At 35.4% G+C, this 23,636-nt stretch overlaps 1 protein-coding gene across 3 annotated transcripts in view; it reads right to left on the bottom strand.

Annotated features, from left to right (window-relative positions):
- LOC136039316 (palmitoleoyl-protein carboxylesterase NOTUM-like) overlaps positions 1-20,729 on the bottom strand; it is a 30,818-nt gene extending 10,089 nt beyond the window's left edge. Inside the window, exons 1-6 of one of the 3 annotated variants that reach the window (XM_065722944.1) lie at positions 20,560-20,729; positions 16,466-16,624; positions 14,358-14,491; positions 11,832-11,970; positions 6,897-7,212; positions 2,894-3,123 (exon numbers count right to left, since the gene is read on the bottom strand). In XM_065722944.1, the coding sequence (XP_065579016.1) occupies positions 2,894-3,123; positions 6,897-7,075 (409 nt within the window). In that variant the 5' untranslated portion in view covers positions 7,076-7,212; positions 11,832-11,970; positions 14,358-14,491; positions 16,466-16,624; positions 20,560-20,729. Of the gene's footprint in view, positions 1-2,893; positions 3,124-6,896; positions 7,213-11,831; positions 12,607-14,357; positions 14,492-16,465; positions 16,625-20,559 lie in introns of those variants that run through there. The other 2 variants (XM_065722933.1, XM_065722935.1) reach the window with 2 other exon arrangements.
- Positions 20,730-23,636: the final 2,907 nt, after the last annotated feature.

The raw sequence follows: 23,636 nt of genomic DNA, 5'->3' as shown, positions 1-23,636 counted from the left end.
TTGGTTAAAAAGGCAACTAGAACTTTTAATTTTTAAAGAACGTTTTTATTAGTAAGAAATATACGTAACTTATAAACTAGCAACTTACGTAACAAACTTTCATAATCTTATATTTTTATTATGTATACAAGGGGGTTTGTATCCTCGTTAATACCTCGCTCTTTACACTAAATCTTAAGTTTTGTCCCAATTCTTTAAGAATGACCCCTGAATCAGAAAGGCCGTAAAATAAATAGTTGAAATTACTAAACATACTTTAGCATAAAGAGCGAGGTATTTATCTCCTCCTAAATACCTCGCTCTTTATGCTATAGTATTTTTAGAACCCCTCATATGCGTAATAATCTCTGTTCGTCTTAAGTTTCAATGCTACTCCTTCCTTTCATTTGAAAAAACGTTTTCATGTTTATTTTTCATTGTTTTCTTATAGTAATGCTAGAAAATCATGCGCCCTTTTCCTTGAATTTTTCTTCCCCCATGACAGATTCCTCCAAGGAAAGATTCTCCAATATAGCCCCCTCCCCTCAACCCCCCCCCCCCAAACAAAATAAAATCCCCCTGAAAACATCTGTACACTTCCCAATAACCATTACTATATATAAACACTGGTCAAAGTTTGTAACTTGCAGCCCCTCCCCCAGGGATTGTGGGGGAGTAAATCATCCCCAAATACATCGTTATTATGGTTTTCGACTATGTTGAACAAAATGGCAATCTCAAAATTTTGATCCGTTGAATTTGGGAAAAAAATGAGCGTGGGAGGGGGCCTAGATGCCCTCCAATTTTTTGGTCACTTAAAAAGGGCATTAGAACTTTTCACTCTCGTTAGAATGAGCCCTCTTGCGACATTCTAGGACCACTTGGTCGATAAGATGACCCCTGGGGAAAAGAAAAAAAACAAAACAAAACAAAAAACAAATAAACACGCACCCGTCATTTGTCTTCTGGCAAAAAATACAAAATTCCACATTTTTGTAGATAGGAGCTTGAAACTTCTACAGTAGGGTTCTGTGATACGCTGAATCTGATGGTGTGATTTTCGTTAAGATTCTATGACTTTTGGGGGGTGTTTCCCCCTATTTTCTTAATTAAGGCAAATTTTCTCAGGCTCGTAACTTTTGATGGGTAAGACTAAACTTGATGAAACTTATATATTTAAAATCAGCATTAAAATGCAATTCTTTTGATGTAGCTATTGATATCAAAACTCAATTTTTTAGAGTTTTGGTTACTATTGAGCCGGGTCGCTCCTTACTATAGTTCGTTACCATGAACTGTTTGATAGTGAGAGAAATTTTAAGGTGGCCTGGGCAAGTTCTGTGGATGAATGATGACACATTACCGAAGATTGTCCTTTTCGGCCAACTGTCAAGGGCTAAACGAAAAAGAGGTTGTCTGCGTTCGGGGTGGGAGGATGTAATAAAGAAAGATTTAAGGGAAATGGAAACTTCATGGGAGGGTGTAAGGAGAGGCTTTGAATGGATTGGGATGGACGAGGAGCATGCGTAGCTATGTTGACCTCAGGTGGCTTTTTTCTGCAATGTGTTGTTAGTAGTAGTAGTAGCATACTACCATAGCTATTTTTTGCAACTCGATTTAAATAGTAAGAAAAGTGACCACTGGGTAATTTAATAATACAAGCAAAGAATTTCAATGGCTTTTTTTGGTTCTATGAAAATTTGCCTTCGGAAATGTTACACCTGCAAAATTTGCCACCAAACAAAGTTACCATTAGATAACTTACCCCCAGAAAATTCAACCGGGAAAATCTCACCCCCCACGAGAAACTGACCCCTTTTAAACTCGCGCCAGAAAGTTTGCTCCTAGAAAACTAGACTCTGGAAAACTTACTCTCATGAAAAAAAACTCACCCCTGCGAAGTTCATGAAAAAAAACATTTTGACACTATAAAAAGAAGTAATTACTTAGTACTTAGTAAGCTAAACTCTGATAGTCATTTGATAATACAAACCTGTATTATTCGATAAAAACTATTAATAATAACTAAAAAATACCTCAGGCTTCTAAAAATTAAATATAAGCCAGCACGACTGAATCAAACAGTTAAAGGTAACGAGCTGTAGTAAGGAGCAAACCGGCTCAATAGTAACCAAAACTCTAAAAAAAAGAAATTTTGATACCAATAGTTACATCAAGAGAGTTGAATTTTCATGCTGATTTTGAATATATAAATTTCATCAAGTTTAGTCTTACGCATTAAAAGTTATGAGCCTGAGAAAATTTGCCTTGTTTTAAAGAATAGGGGGAAACGCCCCCTAAAAGTCATAGAATGTTAACGAAAATTACACCATCAGATTCAGCGCATCAGAGAACGGCTCCCTCCTTAGCGTCCCGCTCTTTACGCTAAAGTTTTTACTGTTTTAAAAAGTAGAGTTGAGAAAAAGAGTCAAACTTTAGTGTAAAGAGCAGGGCGCTGAGGAGAGAATAGCCCCTTTCATGTACGAAGTAATTTCTGATTGTTTTAAGTTTTAATGTCGCTCCTTACTTTCAGCTTAAAAAAAAATTCATTTAATTTGGGAGAAAAGTTCCAAGATGGCCCAGGATGTTCCCATCGGTTTCCTGTTTTTATTGGTAAAAAAACAAAACACTTAAAGATGGCTAATTGTTTATTGGAACCTCACCCCCTTCCTCTAAAGAAAATGATTATCCTGAATAATGCTAACCTTTCCTAATAGTAATAAAAAAAAGTAATGGTGGGTCAGTATACTCTAAATGTTCTAATAAAAGTTTAGATCGTGACCATTTCCATAAAATTGAAAAGGTAACAAGTTATAGAGTGGCAAGTTGGTTTTAAGTTTGGTCGATTGCTGTCTTGGCTTCCCAGCCGGAGGTAATTTCAAGAAATAAATTTGTGCAATAAGAATCTACTCACTATGTCTTCTTTTCTTTCTATCATTCTTCCTCTCTTTCTTTGTTTCTTTCCTTTTAGATTTTCTCTCATTTTTCCTTCTGTTCTTGTTTTTGTTCCTTGAGTTTTTCTGCTTCACTTTGTTTCTCTGCTTGTGATGAAGTTTGTAAGGTAGAGATGGAGATACTATATTTTTAAGTTTCCTTCTAGACATGTTTTTTGGCTCGTCTGATTGAAGCAGAGCAGGGGATGATCTGAAAGAAAATATGCACAAAATTAAAGAGAAAATAGAAAAAAATGTTGAATTTGAGAGATTGGAAGAAGGAAAAAGTTGCAGTGACTCCTCCTCCTCCCTCATCGTCTCTGGCAGATCAAAATGTATATATCACACAAAGCTGTGCAATATTTAAAATAGAGAATTCTTATGGGGAAGCAAGAATTTTTTAATCTTAAAATGAAATCTATCTCCTTTGTAAGAGCTTTTACAGGCTCTTTCACAAGAACTAGTAAATAGTTAATTAGACACAAGTGTTTTTGTTATCAAAATCACAGGTGATACTGAAACAAAAAATTTACTTAAGAAATAAAGGTCAGTCTTTGAAAGGTCACAGGGATAAACTTTGAGTAGTTCCAATTGTACCTAAAACTTCAAAAAAATTATTTTGATAACGATATAAATTTGCGAACATTATTTTGAAACAATATTGAGAATAATATTAATTATTTTTAGAATATTATAGAAAGAATATGCTTTTTTGTGATATTTTCAAATGTTTAAAATCTTTGAGGCTCAAGTAAATCTGTAGAAAAATGGCTAAAAAGTGGCTAGGACGGTGATCTTGGTGAACATTAAACCAAAAATTTCGTAAATTTTAATAACCTCGTCCATTGTTAGTCGCTTGAAGTTCCTGAATACAAAAACACGAAATTTCGCAGCTCTCACGAGATAATTAACCACCATTGCATACTATTTCTTTTTTCTTTTCATTTGAGCCAGAATGCTATAAAACAAATATACAGAGAGCTTATTGATTTTAAACAATCAAGAAGCTACTTGCATTGCCTTCCAGTCTCAGAACATGTGTGAACCTGTGCAAAATATAACATCACATTCATATCGAAAGTATCCTACAGAGGAATATTTTTCCGATGGAGCCCACCTTCCTTTGAATATTAAATGAATGCCTTAAAAATCATCCGCAAGATTATTGACCCCCCCCCTCTATCTCTCTCTATCTTCCCACTCCAAAGAAAAATTCAAGCGTGCCCCTTCTTCAGTGATTATTTTTACTGTCGAAGAAACTTTATACAACATTTGAGCTTAAGCATCAGAGGCAGAAAGGTGTAGCCCCTCTTGCGTAAACATGATATTAAAAAGGGGAAGATATTCGATGGAAGAGAAAATTCAAGCAACGAACAACTATAAATACTTAAATGAGCCATCTTATATAATAGAGTGACAGCCATCCCCTAAACCTCTCAGTCTTGCGCTAAATTTTTTCAAACTAAGAGCATGATTTGCCCAATGAATTTATCTTAAATACAACAGATACTACCAATTTCCTGAAAACCCTGCTACATATGTAATAATTGAAATTGTGGTTATGTATCTATCAATGACAGCTTATTATAAAATTAAACAAATATAGCATGTTTGCCAGTGTTGTAGAGATCTTTCAACAACAAAATTAATACTAAATATATACAATTAAAATGAAACAAAAAATGAAATAACGGAGACGACTTTTATTTAAGATAGATTGGCTCTTCTTAGTATCACTTTAAAAACTTTTTTATTGCTTCGTTCACTCTCTTCGCCTCTTATTTTACTTTTTTCGTTATAAATTGAAAGAACGTGGAGTAAAAGATATTATTTGCTACTGGTGTATACATTCCAAGTAGTATTTGAAGACAATACTGATTCTAATGTAAAATCCATTAAGTTTAAAGTTTCTTATCAAAAGTTATTGTCATATCAAAATTTGTGTGATTTTAGAAAAAGGGTGAAAATATTCCTAAAAAGGGGTTATATTGATGAAAATTACATAATCATACTTAACGTGTGAAAGAAGCTTGCATCTGAGGTTTCCAGTCCTTATCCACAAAAGCAAAATTTTTCATTTTGCTCAGGAGGTTGGTTACACCCATATTTTTGTTTGCCTGTTCACATGTTTTATTTTCATTAGGTTTAATCGTATCAAGAAATAATTTAAATGCAAGTTTTAACATTTAGTAAAACCCTCAATGTATAAAAAACAGACCAAAACTAAATGAAAAAAATAACCTTTTTCGAAAGAAAACAAAAACCAATGACGAAAAATTACCATAAATTAATCCGACAGATTGGGGGGAATGAATACCACCCAATCCCCCTACTCTTTACCGTAAAGTTCCACTCATTATAGATATCGATTGTACTACTACTACTGCTAACAGTTCACTATGGTACCAAGGCGCTTGAGGCCAACACAGATCCACAAGTTCTACCTTCGTCCCAATTCATTCGAACGCTCCCTCTTTACACCCTGCAATAAATTCCTTTTTCACTTAAATCTTTTCCTAAGACATCCGTCGATCCCTACTTTTTATTTCGGCCAAGACTGTTCCCAGACAAGGGCAATCTTGGCAGTGTGTCATCCTTCATTCACAGAGCGTTTCCTAGCCATATCAATATTTCTCTCATTATAGCTCTGGAACGTGAGATTGACCCACGTTTTTTTTGCAAAGCTTACTGTTCGAGATACGGTCAGTCAGCCGGGTATCCAAAACCACTCGTAAGCAATTTATCTTTAAAACATCAAGCAAATCTTCCTCCGTTATTCTGGGCGACCACGCTTCAGAACCTTACTTGACCACTGTCATGACCTTATCTTTCAAAATTCTAATCTTGTTACGCAGGCTTAACTTCCTACTCTTCCAAACTGTTTCACCCTGGGTCTTGTATCTAGATAATTGATGCTCTCCATTTGATCGATCTTCTCATTACCGTTACTGATTATGATTAAGCTCATAATGATATTGACTATGCTCTTAATAAAACTTAAATTCAATTTACCCTTACCCACACCTTTAAGTGTATACCAGCTTCCCATATATAGATACTAACTTGCACCTACATACTTGCACTTGCAGCAGAATCTGGTGTTTTTCCACCTCAATTGGCATTTGACATCCAGATATTACCTGGGAATCTGTTTAACCGTAAGTTTCCCAGACTTAGTCACTGAGATTGCAGAATCCCACCACTGACCCCAAGCCTAAACCCCTTCCCATAAATATATTGGATTGTCAGCCCAATATGTCATCTACTCAGCTAGTTGGCACAGATACAGGATATATAGGATGCTTTTAAAACCAATTTTGCAATAATTCGACGAACAACCATCAAAGATGACTTCCTTTATTGTTATTAATATAATTTTGGTTTAATGTGTCGACAAGTTTTGACATTTCATGCACAAAACGTTTGATAGACTAAGAGGTCTGTGGGTAACAAATATAATATATTACATTCATTATTTTAATTTAGATTTGGTTTTAACATTGTCAATAAACTGCTCATTTATTTCCCTCGTATCGTTTCAATATTTGACATTTTTAACACTTTTCCTCCGTAATTATTGAAAGATTAAACATTATGTTCTTGTCTTATATTCATAAATCATTAACCCTTATTCAACATGTAAAAAAGTACATTCTTTATTTAGTTCCCTATTTATTTAAAGTAAAACTGCTGATTAAAAAACCTCAAATAAATGACTTTTTACAAAGGACCGAATGGTGATTTAAAAATAAGGCAATTTTTAGAAAAAGTTATTGACGAACGAGATATTTTTATTTTAAGAATGCACGAAAAACTATCTGGTTTCAACTATTTAAGGGTTTTAGTACTTTAAAACTACACAACTATACGCAACATCGACTATAATGCCGAACCACTATTTACTTAGCTATTTTGTCACAACCAAAATAACAAATGGTTAAATTTTATATTTAGGGTAGTTAAAGAAACTAAAAAGAAACTCACGCTAACTGTATGCTTGATTCAATTGTTGGAGCTCCTTCCTTGATTGTCAGCTTATGATGACGCTTTCTATGTTCGATTGGGCTTAGACTCAACTCCCAGCATCTAATTGCTTGAGGTAGGGAAATGGAGTCAATTTCTACAGTTGTCCAGGATCTTTTTGTATGAACAGTATGAGACATACAGGCAGGAGCAAATATAGCACTGGAGAAGAGAGAATTGGTTGAAAGGGACAAAAAAGTACTATGACTTTATTTGATGAAATTATAAACTATCAGAAAATCAACCTTCTTGTAGTCAAATAGTTCGTGGTAACGACCTGTAAGAAAGGAGTAGGTTGGTCCGATAGTAACCAAAGTATTTAAAGAGATACAGTAATAATTTATGCATTAAAAGAATTGTTTTTAATTTTGATTGTAAATATATAAAATTAATTAAGATTAACGTTTCCCATCAAAAGCTAAAAGCCTGAGAAAATTTGCCTGATTTTCGAAAAAGAGAGAAACATCCCAAAAAATTCAAGCGACCTTAATAAAAATTACACCATCAAATTTACTGTGTCAGAGAGCTGTAGAGGTTTCAAGTTTCTGTTTATAAAATGTGGAATTTTATATCTTTTGTCAGAGGAAGGATTACGAATGTGTGTTTATTTGTTCGTTTTTTTAGTTTTTAGTGATTTTTCTTTTGCAAAGAATATCACATCAAACCATTGGTCATCAAATCAAAAAAATGGGAGAAGGCTCATGCAAACGGAAATAAAAAGTTCCAGTGCCTTTTTTAAATGACCAGAAAGATTGGAGGGCAACTAGCCTCTCTCCTACGTCCCCTTTCCTCCAAGGACACCCGATCAAAAATCATGAGATAGCCAATTGGTTTTGTATAGCTTAAAGGTCTAATAACTATACTTCTAAGAATGACATGACCCCCACAACACATGAAAGGGCTGTAATCTCTGCAGTTTGCCCATTGTTTTCATATAGCACTTGTTGTTGGGAAATATACGACAATTTTTCGGATGTAATTTTCTGGGAGGATGGGGGGGAATATTCTTCGGAGAGAATTTTTCCTGTGGAAGAAAGTTTACTGAGGAGGGTGAATCTCCTATGGAAAATTTTACACGAGGAGGGGTTTCATAGCATGATTTGAAAACGGTCAAAATTAAACAAAAAAACAAGTTTTTTAACTGAAAATAAGGAACAACATTAAAACTTAAAATAAACACAAATTATTCTCTATGTGAGGGGTCTGAACCTTCCATAGCCCTCGCTGTTCACGATCAATTAAATGAAAAAACAAGTTTTTTAAATGGAAGTAAGGAGCAACATTAAAACTTAAAACAAACAGAAATTACTTTGTATATGAAAGGGGCTTTTCCTCTTCAACGCCTCACTCTTTACGCTAAAGTTTGACTCTTTCTCTTAACTCTATTTTTAATACAGTAAGAAACTTTAGCGTAAAGAACGGGGCGTTGAGGAGGAAAAACTTTTCATATACAGAGTGATTTCTGTTAGTTTTAAGTTTTAGTGTTGCTCCTTATTTTCATTTAAAAAAACCTCTTTTTTTATTTAATTTCTGAACGTTTTTGAATTAATGCATGTTTTGATTTTGGCTCTCCGCACATAAATAATTAAAAAGAAATTTGCATATTAATTAATTGCAATTAATCGGAAGATTTTGAGAAAAAAGGAGCGAGGGAGGAAGCCTAGTTGCCCTCCAAGTTTTTGATCACTTAAAAAAGCAACTACAACTTTAAATTTTTTACAAACGTATACGTTTGTATACAATTTTATACGTAACTTACGAATTAACTTACGTAACGAACTTCTATATTCGTGTTTTATTGCGTATATGAGGGGATTCAACCATCGTCGATACCTCGCTCTTTACACTGAAGCTTAGTTTTGTCCCAATTCCTTAAGAATGAACTCTGAATCACAAAGGCCGTAGAATAAATAGTTGAAATTACTAAAAATACTTTAGCGTAAAGAGTGAGGTATAACGAGGAGGTAAACTTCTCATATGCGTAATAATTTTTTTTCGTTTTAAGTTTTAATGCTGCTCCTTACTTTCAGTAGAAAAAACTTTTCATATTCATTTTTTTATTGTTTTTTCAAATAATGCTAGACAATCCTGCATCTCTTCATTGAAATTCTCTTCCCTCATAAGAAGTTTCTCCATGGAAATATACTCCAACGTACCCCCCCCTCAACTCTCCCCTAAACCGAAAAAATCCCCCTGAAAACGTCTGTACACTTCCCACTAACCATTACTATATGTAAACACAGGTCAAAGTTTGTATCATGCAGCCCCTCCCACGGGGACTGCGGGGGAGTAAGTCGTCCCTAAAGATACAGTTATTAGGTTTTTCAACTATGGTGAATAAAATGGCTATCTCAGAATTATGATCCGGTGACTTTTGGGAAAAAATGAGCGTGGGAGGGGGCCTAGGTGCCCTCCAATTTTTTTGGTCACTTAAACAAGGGCACTAGAACTTTTAATTTCCGTTAGAATGAGCCCTCTCGCGACCTTCTAGGACCATTCAGTCGATACGATCACCCATGGGGGAAAAAACAAATAAACACGCATCCGTGATCTGTCTTCTGGCAAAAAATACGAAATTCCTCATTTTTGTCGATAGGAGCTTGAAACTTCTACAATAAGGTTCTCTGATACGCTGAATCCAGAGGTGCCATTTGGGCCAAATCTTGGGTTGGGCATGAACTCCATCTTCCCCCCCCCCCCGATTCACTTTGTGTCGCGTAAGAAAAATCCGGGTTTTGGCAGCACATTGATCGAATATTCTAAGTAAAAATGCATTTTCAGCACCCGTGTGTTGCTTGAAAATGTACTGTAGCCAAATGTGGAACTTAGCCACACTGACCTCTAAGATTAATTATAAAAACGAAGAATACAATCAACTAGGTTAAGTGATTAAACTGAAAGTGGAAAATTCGACCAGACTACAGGCTGGCATTCCTCAGCGAGAAACTTTCTTATTTAAGTAAACAATACGTTGGTGAAAGTAACCTTCATTTTTTATGCTGAGGGTTGTAACCAAAATCTCAGTTTTCTTTCAACAGAAATCTTCCAGATCAAATATATTTACGAAAAGGAAAAACATAACAAGATAAAAAAAAATATATAACAACATTCAAGGTAACAAGGGGAACCGCCGAGCTTTCATCTTTGCAAAATCCTCAACAAGCTGGCTGTAGTCCAAATTTTTTACTAAATCCTTCTCTGCAAATATCAAAAGGAGGTGACTGAGACGATCATCTCCTGTTGTAGACCGCAGGTGGTTTTTCACTATTTCTAGGCTAGAAAACAAACGCTCATTGCTCGCTGTAGTCTCAGGAAGAGTGGCAGCAATACGAAGTATTTTAATTACTTCTGAGTAAGCCACTGTTAATGCCTGAAGACGGTCGACAATGTCTAGGAAGTTTTCCAGCCTTTTCTCCTCATTGATCAAGAAACGCTTGGCAATACCAGCTTGAGATTCGAGAAGAATGCTGTCGATATCCAACTCGCCGTAAAGAGAAGAGAAACGCTTGAGAAGCTCTGTGTCCATAAACTTGGTTGGGCTTGGATCCAAGGCTTCGAGCGTACTCAGCACTGGCAAGTTATCTGTGAACCTTCTGTCAAATTCGGCTAGTAGACGGTCAAAAGTTTTGAAGTATTCTTGCTTCATTTCATCCGCCAAAATAGTAGTCCAATTTCCAGATTTGATGAAATTCTTTCCTAGCGTCAAAGTTGTCACAAATTTTTTCCAATGCTTGGTGATCTTTTGAGTTCTTCAAGGTCGTCCTTTCTGACCAACAGAGGAGGGTCTAGTCGCGGGTCCATTCACAGCAGGTAATTTAATTTCGAGTTCTGTTGCAAACTCTTTAGCCTTCTTGAAAAGCGATACAAATGAAGCATCTGAACGCAGGTCGGTGAGTTTGCTTCTTGTGGCCTGAATCAGGGTGCGCGATCGAGAAATAACCAAGTCGATGGTGACGGCACGGAGCTGCTGAGACAGCGATTTCGTCGCTCGCATAATTGCTTCTATGTAGTGCAATTGGAAAATAACAAGGAACGATTCCATCAAGGAATCATAGGCCAGGAACTGACCTATTTTAGTCTATCAACTTAGAGGAATTACTGCAAATATTCAGAATTTATAATATTAATATAATCATCTAGGAAATTGGCATTTGACAGAACTTGAGAATTTAATTATGTGTCGAGCCTGCTTTCAAAGTTTACAATGGTTAATAACAAACAGTGTTTATTATTATGGCTGGCAAAGGGCCCTTTTTGGTGGAAGCTTAGGCCCCCTGGAAAATCTGGGGTGGTAATTTGCCCCCCCCCCCAATGGCGCATCTGGATGAGTTTGATCTGTGATTTTCGTTAACATTGCATGACTTTAGGGGGTGTTTTCCCTTATTTTCTAAAATGAGGCAAATTTTCTCAGGCTCGTAACTTTTGATGGGTATAACAGATCTTGATGAAACTTATATATTTAAAGTAATTATTAAAATGTGATACTTTTGATGTAACTATTGGTATCAAAATTCCATTTTTTAGAGTTTTGGTTACTATTGATCCAGGTCGCTCCTTACTACAGTTCGTTACCACGAGCTGTTTGATTAAAAAAGAACAACTTTTACAAAAAAAAATCGTGACTTTTTTTAGAATATAATAATTGCTTTCCCATGAGACACGTAGACCTAATTTAACAGTTTAAAATTTGTTTTTCCTGTTTTTTCTATTATTCTAGATTTTCATTGCAGATTTTTTTGTTTTAAATCCTGCAAGGCAATTAATGAACCAATGCAAGGCAATTAATGGATCCAACTTTAGAGTTCTTGAAATTATGGGACAAAGATCAACGCAAGTAAATAGCCATAACAATAAAAAAAGGAGAAAGGAAAAGTAGGTATATTTTTAATTTCTTACTTGGAACTGTTGAAAGACTCTCGAAGATCTTCAGCAGACTTTCTGATGTAATTCCACTGGAATTTTGAAAGAGGCAATCCGACGTTATCAGCTTTCATTTATGCTTCATCAAATAGCAATTGAAAGATAAAAGTAGGAGCTAAAACAAAGGATTACATATCCTATAAGCCATTCAGATATTAAAACAAACCTTATAACATGCTTTTATTTAACAGCTTTATTTCTTGTAGCTTGATGTTCCCCCTGAACTAGTTTTTTTTTTTTTTTTTTTTTTTTTTTTTTTTTTTTTTTTTTTTTTTTTTTTAAGGTGGATATTTGAAGCTCGATTTTTGTTCTTTATAAATTTCAGACTTCTTATTAATGCTTGTCTTTCGTTCTGATTGTTCCTTATTTTCTATTCTACTGCTTATTTTTTTCTCACAATTTTGATTTGGTTGTTCATTTGGTAGAAGGAGCGAGGCTTTAGGGTGGCCAAGATTTAGTCAGAGCTAAGACTGGATCAAACCCTATTTTCTTTACCCTTGACAATTGGGAGCCTAATTAAAACTTTGAGTCGATCCTGAGCTATAATTCAAGTTTAAATTATGTGGCACTCGCTTATGAGCCTTTCTTTAAATAGCTTGATAGAGGCCTATACAGATTATTTCATTCTGTTTTTCTTTCTTATTCCTCTATTTTCCACCAAAAGGCCCCATTAAGGTAAAAGAAATTAGGAATTTAGGTTGTTATCGTAAACAAAATGCTAGACAAATTTCCAGCCAAAATATTTTATTTTCACTTGTGACTTGGTTTATGTCAATATATATATTTTTTTTTATAACACATTATCAGTTTCCTTTATTTTGCCAAACATTAACTATTCGTGCAATAATTTTGACAATTTACGAGTTTTAACTGCCATTGTTCAGGAAATCATGCGTTATATATGAAAGAAAATAGTAATTTAGCTTGACTTACTGCTTACAAATGAAACTGAAAACGGCCCTAAATATTTCAAATTTTCATTCAAGTTTGGAATTTCTCATCTTGTAAAACAATATTCAACAATAATATCCTTTTTTTGATTATTCTAATAAATCCAAATTATTCCAAATAGTTCACTAAAATAAGATTAGCTTCTCCTTTTTTACAGCAGGGACGAACCTCCATCATTTTTACTGAGGGCGGGGGCTAAAGGGGTCCATATCCAGATAGTCAAGAGGCATGGGATTTATAACAATTTTTTCATCATTATTGATAGGTGGTGGTGTGGTAACTGCCCCCCTTGCCAGTCCCCCCCCAAAAAAAAGCGATGATCCTGCTTTACAGGCCAAAGAGCCTTTGGTTTGTGAGAATAGTACACTATTGCAGTACCTTTTGTATATTCAATGGTCAATGAATCCCATCTATCGTATAAAAAGAAAAATACAATTTATCAATTGATATATGGATACAGTTTTGTAGAAACAAATTAACTAGTGAAATTGGACAAATCCGGAACAATTATAGCTTTTTACTGTTTTTTTTTTATTCAGCTAGAGATGGACTGTTTTTGATGGACTTCGTCTTAAGGAGCACAGGAAAGGCAATTAGAGACCATGGAATCAAATGGGGAGGAAGAACGCTCCTGGACTTAGATTATGCTGATGATTTAAGCATATTAGATGAAAGTGTGAGCAAAATGAATGAATTTTTAGAGGTTTTACGAGTTCAGGGTGCAAAAATAGGCTTGAAAATTAATGTTAAGAAGACTAAGTCACTAAGGTTAGGAATAAGTGAAGATGAACAGGTGACCTTAGGTAACGAAAAGATTGATCAGGTTGGGAGCTTCAGTTACCTTGGTAGTATTATTAGTAAAGATGGTGGGAGCAGTGAAGATGTTAAAAGTAGAATAGCTAAAGCTCAGGGTGTTTTTTCACAGTTAAAAAAAGTTTGGAAGAATAGAAAGATAAGCCTACAAACCAAGATTAGAATATTGGAAGCTACAGTGATGACAGTGGTCAAATATGGCTCTGAAGCATGGACACTCCGAAAAGCAGATGAAAATTTACTAGATGTTTTCCAGAGAAATTGCCTACGGATTGTTCTGGGTACCCGGCTGACTGACCGTATTTCAAACAGTAGGTTGTACGAAAAGTGTGGTTCAATCCCGCTTTCTGGGGCTATAATGAAAGAAAGGTTGAGATGGCTAGGCCACGTTCTAAGGATGAAGGATGACAGATTACCGAAGATTATACTTTTTGGCCAACCGTCTGGGGCTACACGGAAAGCAGGTCGTCCTTGTCTGGGTTGGGAGGATGTCATAAATAAGGATTTAAAGGAAATGGGAACTTCCTGGGAGGGTGTAAAGAGGGAGGCTTTAAATAGATTAGGTTGGAGGAGGAGCGTGCGTAGCTGTGTTGGCCTCAGGCGGCTTGGTGCTGCAGTGAGTTATTAGTAGTAGTAGTAGTAGTATAATCTAAATCTAGTGTAAAGTCCTAGCTTAAATACTTCTGAAAATTTAAAATGTTTCAACCTTAAAAGAATAGCATCATATAAAAGACTCACTTATCAATGATGGATGAATAGACGTTCCGAAAAAGCATTTCCAACGTTCATCTTTGTTAATTCTAGTACAAGCTTCAGGAAGTTTGCTGGACCATAGCTTCATACCCATTTGCACTGACTGTGAAGGTGGACATCTAAAAGCATAAAGTTCTGATTTCAAGCAAGACCATAGGTCTAGAATCCGATTAAGACCAAAATATATTATCAAAGACAGTTTAATTAAGCTAGACTACAAAAAATATCTATGGCAACAGTAAAACATCTAGCAACAGCAGGGAATTGAATGATGTTAATAATTTTTAAGAGGCCCCTTCGTCCAATTTTACTTATCTTTGCCATATTCGTCACTCTGTCTCTCTAACCTAAAGCTTAAAAAATCAAGAATATTTGTATTGTTAGTAATCTTTAGAAATGCACTTTAATATGCTGGAAGTCTCAAGTGATACTTTCTTTTATTTGAAGAACATTCTCGTTCTAACAGACAGACGAAACATACTAAATTTTCATACTGGCCGTTTTCAGATCGTATTAAGGTAGCAAAACAAAAAACTAAAATGGATTTAAATGGAGGAGAATAAATTAGACAGTTGTTAGGGAATAACCACAGATAAGCTATAGATAACCAGATAATATGGCTCGGAACCATGGGGGTCCGAAAAACAGAGAAAGATTTGCTAGATGTTGAGAAATTCCATACAGATTGTTTTAGGTACCTGGCTAACTGACTGTATTTCAAACAGTAGGCTGTACGAAAAGTGTGATTCAATCCCACTTTCTAGAACTGTAATGAGAGAAAGATTAAGATGGTTAGGGCACGTTCTGTGGAGGAAGGATGGCAAATTGCCAAAGATTTTACCTTTCGGCCAACCGTCTAGGAAACGGAAAGCTTGGCATCCGCGTTTGGGGGGATGGGATGTCGTAAAGAAAGATTTAAGGGAAATGGGAACTTCCTGGGAGGTGTAAAGAGGGAAGATTTAAATAGATTAGGATGGGGAGGACCGTGTGTATCTGTATTAGCGTTAGGTGGTTTGGTGCTGCGGAGAGTTGTTAGTAGCAGTAGAAGTAGTATTTCTAACTTTGAAATAATATAAGAGACATCTAAATTACTTAAAAAAGGTTTTTTGTGCAAGGTTGAATATAAACAAAAGACTAAAAAAAATTAAGATATTTTATCTAGATTCCCTATTGAGTTACGATTTTAAGAAAAGAGAAAATGCCTAAAGCATAAAGAACATATGATCCCAGAAGGTCGAGTAAAGCTGTGCAACAGTACGTCTATTGTATTTTCTTCGGTTCGGAACAATCACTGTGTAGAAAATTAGGCATTTTTGCTAATATCAGATAGAGTTTGCTGGTGAAAACTAAGAATCCTGTTGGTAAAGGAAATGCCGAGATTCCAGATTCATTATACATGAGAGATAGTCAGATTATTAAAATGAGGGGGACTAGCGATAGCTCAATTATAGTAGAGGACTCATACTCATACGCTTTAAACCAAAGTTCAATGCCAAGAAAAGCCGAAAAAACTATTTTTGGAAAATGTTAATCAGAAGCAGGTTGTCATTTATATGCAAGATAAAAAAAAAACAGCAGAAAATCAGAAAATCATATTCAAGCCTTTTTCAATATCTGTTAACTTTATTCAAGACACTCGTCCAATCTATTATCCAGATGGTATTTATATCAGCTATATTTTTAAAACTAAAACTTGGGCAGCACCAAGTCATATAGTTTGTGGAAACAGTGGATAGAGATACTCTGAAGATAGATTTTACAGCCGACTAAAGGGTGCAATTATAACTATTTTCTCTTAAAAGTTCTGACAGCATTTCAAATTTAAAACTCAATTTTAAAACTAAAAAAGGCTCAAAAAACTGAAAACCTTAATCTCAATCCCCGAGATACTTCGTTCAACCTCGCTCAACTGGGACATATATTGTTATCGTGGCACTATATTTTAGTTCTATTCGCTCTCTACGCTGTCTAACTACAGGATGCGATGTCCATTAAAATATGCTCGTTTCTCACTAATGGTCAGAAGTTTTTACTTTCTGTTAATAACATTTCAGTAATTTATAATACAAGTCACAATTTGATAAGTTTCTTACTTTTGGGTGTCCTTTTCAAAGCAAGTGGTTGGTGCAAATGGTATCCTGTTTAAAAACCATCCGGAGTCTGCAATCCCCCAAAAATTGGTACGAATATTCTCCTTTTCCAGCCAATTTCTAATGGTATCAGCATTAAGCATTACACCAGTTCCACCAGCACTAAAAATAAAATCCAAATATGAGAGATGGTGCTTTCCTTTAACAATAAAAAATATAGTTGTAGAACCTAATTACTATTACGCACAATGGACGAAGGCTCTTAATTAGCAAGCTCTGAAGTAGCAATTTAATCAGGGTCCTAATTTTGTTCAAAGCCAAGCATACTTCTAGGTAGTAAAGAAATATAAAAAAAATAACTAAGCGTATGCTTATGTAGCTTTAACTTAAACTTCAGGCCTTACTTAAAAAAGTTCTTAGATATGATGCTGCTGGTTCTTAAGGGGTATATTGTCTACAATCCATAAAAAAATAGCCCAATGGTTACAGGCTACGCATACAATGTCAGATAGAAATGCACAAAAGAACTCTGAAATATATTGTCTAACGTTAGCATTATTATTATGCATAAGTCAAAGGTGCTTTAGTTCAGCTTTAACAACCAATTTAATGTGTGACTACATCACACAATTCTTCATCTTTAAGTACATAATTGGCCCCATGCAAGTAATGATACTGTTTGTTTTTCTTATTTAAAGGAGATTCGAATTAAATGGAGTGAGGGATTGTCAGCATTGCACCACCTGAAACTACCAACTTAGAATCAAGGGTTGCATCGTTGATCTATCCTCAGAAGGTAAGGAATATTTCCAGCATTACCATCAGTTTGTAAAGCTTTGCTGCATGCAAAAAAGCTTTAAGTGGGTTAAATTTACGGTTTCCAATTTAGACGAGTCAAAATGAAAAGATGGGGGAAATCTAATGCAACGCCATTCAGACTTTACCAATTTTGATATTTCCCAGCCAATATTTTTACCATTGATTAGAATATGAAGCCCATTGCAATTTAATTTTCTAATCGGTAGATATTACAAAGCGCATAAAGAAATACAGTTCGAAAATGTAAACTACTTTCTGGCTTATTTGATTTAGTTGCACCTGCAGCAGAAGTTACTGGAAAATACCGCTTCAGTGATTATGAATGCATTTTGTATTCGTTATAGTTCGAACAAAAAATGAAAATACGCAGTCTTTTGTAAAGCACGTAGATACTTTTAAACTCGTCTATCTATATTGCGCAAAAAGATAATATATAGATGCCTTTTGAAGCAACAATGGATAACATGTACCAAGTAGGTTTAATAGTATTACTTATCTGCCAAGTCGGGTTACTTACTCTCTAGAGTTTTGGCGAAATAATGAAGTCAAATTAAAAATGGTTACTACTTTCAAGCACCACAGAAATGTGCCATAAAAAATATCCTTACCACCTTGAGAAAAGCAAGACAAGAAAGGATAACTGGCATCAAGGTTAGGTTATTCACTACTATTCTACCGTTTCTTTTAAGTTTGAACAAACCCTTTTACATGGGTTTGAACTTCTTAAAAATATACTAGGAAATTGCCAAATGGAACAATCTGCGTGAAATCAGTTTGCGCTGAGTAGTTTTCGGTTGAACTGAAACGTAAATTTCTGATAAATAAGCCTGAGATCGTAGCAACGAATTAGTATTTTTAACAAATTCTTCAAGTAAATTGATTAGGTTTAATAAACATCTTATGCTTTCATTTCTTCTTGGCTTTCCAAAAAAGTATACCTTTCTTGAACCTTCCACAAACTCGCTCAGGAAATTCATCTTGAATACAAATTTCACGGCTATCAGCACACACAAGTGATAATGAAAATGTATTTTGGTACTTAGCCTATATATTATACAAGAAACTCTCGAGAAGTGAATTAGGGTTAACGCTAATGAAATAAAACAAAATATGATGAAAGTATGATACTTTATTAGCAAAATTGTGAAAACTAAAACTTAGAATTATGTGCCCTGAACGCAGAAATGTCATTAAGAATCACGTTGAAATAAGTTCTGACTTTTTTCGATACTGCTGTCCACCACATGTACTCTGCAAAGTTTGACCTTACAAACTAACCAGTTATTGTCCTATCTGATCTTTTCGATCCGATTTATCGAGTGTTTATCTGATCTTTGCGATCCAAATTCTCGAGTGTTTCTTGTATAATACATAAGTACCTGTTTTTTTTCTTCGGCTCACAGACATGCTCTGAAAAATCAAACAGTTCGTGGTAACGAACTGTAGTAAGGAGCGACCCGGCTCAATAGTAAACGAAACTCTAAAAAGCGGAATTTTGATGCTAAAATATACATCAAAAGAATTAGATTTTCATGCTGATTTTAAATATATAAGTTTCATCAAATGTAGTCTTTTTCATCAAAAGTTACGAGCCTGAAAAAATTTGCCTTATTCTAGAAAATGGGGGAAAACACCCCCTAAAAGTCACAGAATCTTAACGAAAATCACACCATCGCATTCGGCGTATCAGAGAACCCTATAGCAAAATTTTCAAGCTCCTATCTACAAAAATGTGCAATTTCGTATTTTTGCCAGAAGACAAATCACGGGTGCGTGTTTATTTGTTATTTTTTTTTTCCCAGGGGTCATCGTATCGACCAAGTGGTCCTAGAATGTCGCAAGAGGGCTAATTCTAACGGAAATGAAAAGTTCTAGTGCCCTTTTTAAGTGACCAAAAAAATTGGAGGGCACCTAGCCCCCCTCCCACGCTCATTTTTTCTCCAAAGTCAACAGACAAAATTTTTAGATAGCCATTTTGTTCCGCATAGTCAAAAACCATAATAATTATGTCTTTGGGAATGACTTACTCCCCCACAGTCCCTGGGGGAGGGGCTGCAAGTTACAAACTTCGACCAGTGTTTACATATAATAATGGTTATTGGCAAGTGTACAGTCGTTTTCAGGGGATTTTTTTTGGTTTTGGGGGTGGTGTTGAGGGGAGGGGGCTATGTGGGGGGATCTTTCTTTGGAGAAATATGTCATGAGGGAACAGAAATTCAATGAAAAGGGCGCAGAATTTTCTAAAATTACTATAAAAAAAAAAACATGGAAAAGTATTTTTAAATTGAAAGTAAAGAGTAGCATTGAAACTTAAAACGAACAGAGATTAGAACTCAGTTGCTCTCTAGCTGAAAAAGATGAAAATTCTATTTATATAGACACTTATTCCTCAACGTCGAACCTTGATCATATTGTCTCTTCTTTTCCCTTAAACCAAGCCACAGTCTTGCGTGAATGCTTTTGCTCTGATCACTTTCCGATCTGTGCATATATTGAGTGCATCAATGCTGCCACAACTTCTAACTTCAAAAAATGGTTCGATATCCAAAATTAGAGCCGCATTAGTTCCCATTTATTTATGTTAGAGTGTGACTTGCTTCTTAATAAAATCAAGGCTCCATTCAATCTCCTTAGCTCCGTCTGTAGTTCTTATCTTAGCGAGCGTCAGATTGAAATTCAGATTACCAGTTATCTTGCGGAAATTAACTACGCACTTTGATGTGCAGAATTTATTGCGGTTCCAGCTAGACACTTCCTGATAAAGTAAGAAAATTGCGTTTAAGAACAAAAAGAAAATTTGCAAGAGCTCTTAAAAGTGGCTTCTTTCTCATTGTTCCGGTTTTTGTCAGGATGCCATCTCATATCTAAAGAACGGTACGACTTTCTTACTTCTGCCTTAATTTCTTTTGCCTTCATACCTGTCATTTTGTTTCTATTTAACTTTAGCATATTATAATAGTCGGTTTTCTTAGCCTCTATTCGCCTTGACATGATAAGAATTTCTTAAAGTTTTGTCTAATCTGACTCTAAGAGTTGCAGTTTTAGTACTGAGGCTGAACAATACGCGAACCCCTTTTATTTTAGCTTTAAGATGACTGTACATGTAACGGAGACAATTAATAACAGAAGGATCAACCCCTTGTTTTATAGTTTCTGACAAAACCTGGGCAAATATACACAAATCGAATGCTCTAGCTATGATCAGTGCGCAAAGAAAAAGGAAATCACCAAATCCTTTCACATTAGCTAGAATACTAAAAAGGGCATAAAAAGCATACTCCCGACTTAGTTCCTTCTGGAAACCAAACTGACGACTCAAAAATCCACTCTGGAGACTCAAAATTTTAAACGAGGTCCACGAAACGGTTATAGGGCGGTATGATTGAAAATCTTCAAGATCTTTCTTTCCGTTTTCGGGAATAGGAGTAATCTGGCCAATGTTGTGGCACCACATCTGAAAAAATTGACATTTGAAACAACAGCGAGAGGTGCGGCACAAGCAAATCACCAACATTTGCAAAATGTTTAGCAGAGACCAGATCAACGTCAGCGGACGTTATTTCTTGATCTTTCTTAATGCGCATTTTACATCAGAAGGAGTAATTGAGAAGATAGACCACTGGAATTTAGCCAACATACTGCCAAGCTCTTTGAGAAATTAAATAAAAAAAACAAGTTTTTTTAACTGAAAGTAAGGAGCGACATTAAAACTTAAAACGAACAGAAATTACTTCGTATATGAAAGAGGCTGCTTCCTCATCAACGCCCCGCTCTTTACGCTAAAGTTTGACTCTGTCTCTCAATTCTTCTTTTTAAAACAGTAAAAAAAAGCATATAAAGCATATAAAGCATATGAGGGGTTCTAAAAATACTCTAGCATAAAGAGCGAGGTATTTAGGAAGAGATAAATACTTCGCTCTTTATGCTAAAATTTTTTTAAATAATTTCAACTATTTATTCTACGGCCTTTCTGATTCAGGGGTCATTCTTAAAGAATTGGGATAAAACAAGATTTAGTGTGAAGAGCGAGGTATTAACGAGGGGACCAACCCCCTCATATATATAATCAAAAATATAAGAATATAAAAGTTTGTTACGTAATTTAATTCTTAAGTTACGTATTTTTTTTTACTAATAAAAACGTTCGTTAAAAATAAAAGATCTAGTTGCCTTTTTTAAGTAAGCGAAAAATTGGAGGGCAACTAGACCTCCTTCCCCACCCCTTATTTCTCAAAATCGTCTGATCAAAACTAAGAGAAAGCCATTTAGCCAAAAAAAGAATTAATATGCAAATTTCATTTTTATAATTTATGTACGGAGAGCCAAAATCAGACATGCATTAATTCAAAAACTTTCAGAAATTAAATAAAAAAACAAGTTTTTTTAAATGAAAGTAAGGAGCGACATTAAAACTTAAAACGAACAGAAATTACTCCGTATATGAAAGGGGCTTTTCCTCCTCGACACCCCGCTCCTTGCGCTAAAGTTTGATTCTTTCTCGCAACTGTACTTTTTAAAACAATAAAAAACTTTAGCGTAAGGAGCGGGGTGTCGAGGAGGAAAAGCCCCTTTCATATACGGAGTAATTTCTGTTCGTTTTAAGTTTTAATGTCGCTCCTTACTTTCATTTAAAAAAACTTGTTTTTTTATTTAATATCAGGAAGTGTCTAGCTGGAACCGCAATATTTTCCGCACATCAAAGTGCGTACTTAATTTCCGCAAGATAAAGGGTAATCTGAATTTCAATCTGACGCTTGCTAAGATAAGAACTACAGACGGGGCTAAGGAGATGGAATGGAACCTTGATTTTATTAAGAAGCAAGTCACACTCTAATATAAATAAATGGGGATTATTGCGGCTCTAATTTTGGATATCGAACCATTTTTTGAAGTTAGAAGTTGTGGCAGCATTGATGCACTCAATATATACACAGATTGGAAAGTGATCAGAGCAAAAGCATTCACGCAAGACTGTGGCTTGGTTTAAGGGAAAAGAAGAGACAATATGATCAAGGTTCGACGTTGAGGAGCTAGTGCCTATATAAATAAAATTTTCATCTTTTTCAGCTAGAGAGCAACTGAGTTCTTATGAGGGTTTTGTTTGTCAAGTCGCAATTAAAGTCACCGATGATTATAATGCGTTTGTCAGATGACTTCTCCCCTTTCTTGACAAGTCGGCACACTTTTTTGCCAGCACTTAGATACTTTGAATTAGTGTTTTCATTACATTAATTTGTCGGGAGGTAAATGTTTACTAACGAGATCCAAGCATGATTCTGCAAGAAGACGATGGCCAGATTCAGTCTGATTGCATGTTAAAGTAGTCAGAATGGCAAGGCCATCTGAGGGGTGTCCAGCTGCTGCAGTATACATTGCTGGGGAGAAAAATACAAAGCAATCGAACAAAATTTTAAAAGCTTTTTTTTATCTGTTGAAAAAAGAATCTTCTTAAATACACATCACTTCATATTTTTGGATTAGTCAGGTCAAAATTTAAATTTTATCAGCTACTTCACCATTTATATGCCATGATAGAACTGATATAGGGCATGTCACTGTCTTGGGATGTGCTGTCATAGTGATTCAGCTACAGGGCACTTATAGCTGTAGCATGGTTGACAGGAGAACTTGTAAAGAGCACATTTTGTTGATTTCTTGCAGGGATCGTCTTTAGAACGAGAATACGCCCCTCCACCACGGGCTGAGCAAACACAGGAGTTCTTAAAAGAGATGGATACATGGCCAAACTTCTGGCAGTTATAGCATTGGGGAGAAAGGAATTTGTATGCTTCCATTGGTAGAGGCTCGTAACCAATTACAATGGGGGAGTGCATTGCATTGAGTAAATGCTGTTGTTTTTTCAAACTTTACCTTATATGAGTAGGATTTTACCAATCTTAACCGCCAAAACAGAGTTTTCAACCTTAACACAAACATCTTCAGAGCAAAAGCCAGCTGGAAGTCGACGCACAACTCCGTAATAAGCTGTGGATTTTACTTTTGCACTGAGGGAGGAATCAGAGGTTGAAATGGCTTGAGCTAAATAATTAGTGGCATTGCAGCTACCTACGATTACCGCAAAGAGAAATTTACGAGGTTTCAGTTTGATGATGCTAGCAGCATCGCTGCCAGAATGCTTTTTCAAGTATTCTTTCCGAGCTGCCGCATCTGTAACATCTTTGGGAGAGTTTTTCAAAACAACTGCAGAGGAAAGACTTGGAGATATAGACGTGGAGTCATTTCTACTAAACCCACTAAGGCTAGTGGAAAAGAATCGACCTGTTTCAACAAAGTTGTCAAACTTATCAACCAGCTCTGGATGTCACACTGGATGTGGGTTTTTTCTGAATGTCAC

This window comes from Artemia franciscana, chromosome 2 (genome assembly GCF_032884065.1).
Source record: "Artemia franciscana chromosome 2, ASM3288406v1, whole genome shotgun sequence".
In the NCBI taxonomy this organism is placed as follows: domain Eukaryota; kingdom Metazoa; phylum Arthropoda; class Branchiopoda; order Anostraca; family Artemiidae; genus Artemia; species Artemia franciscana.
This window is presented reverse-complemented; position numbering and strand designations above follow the sequence as displayed.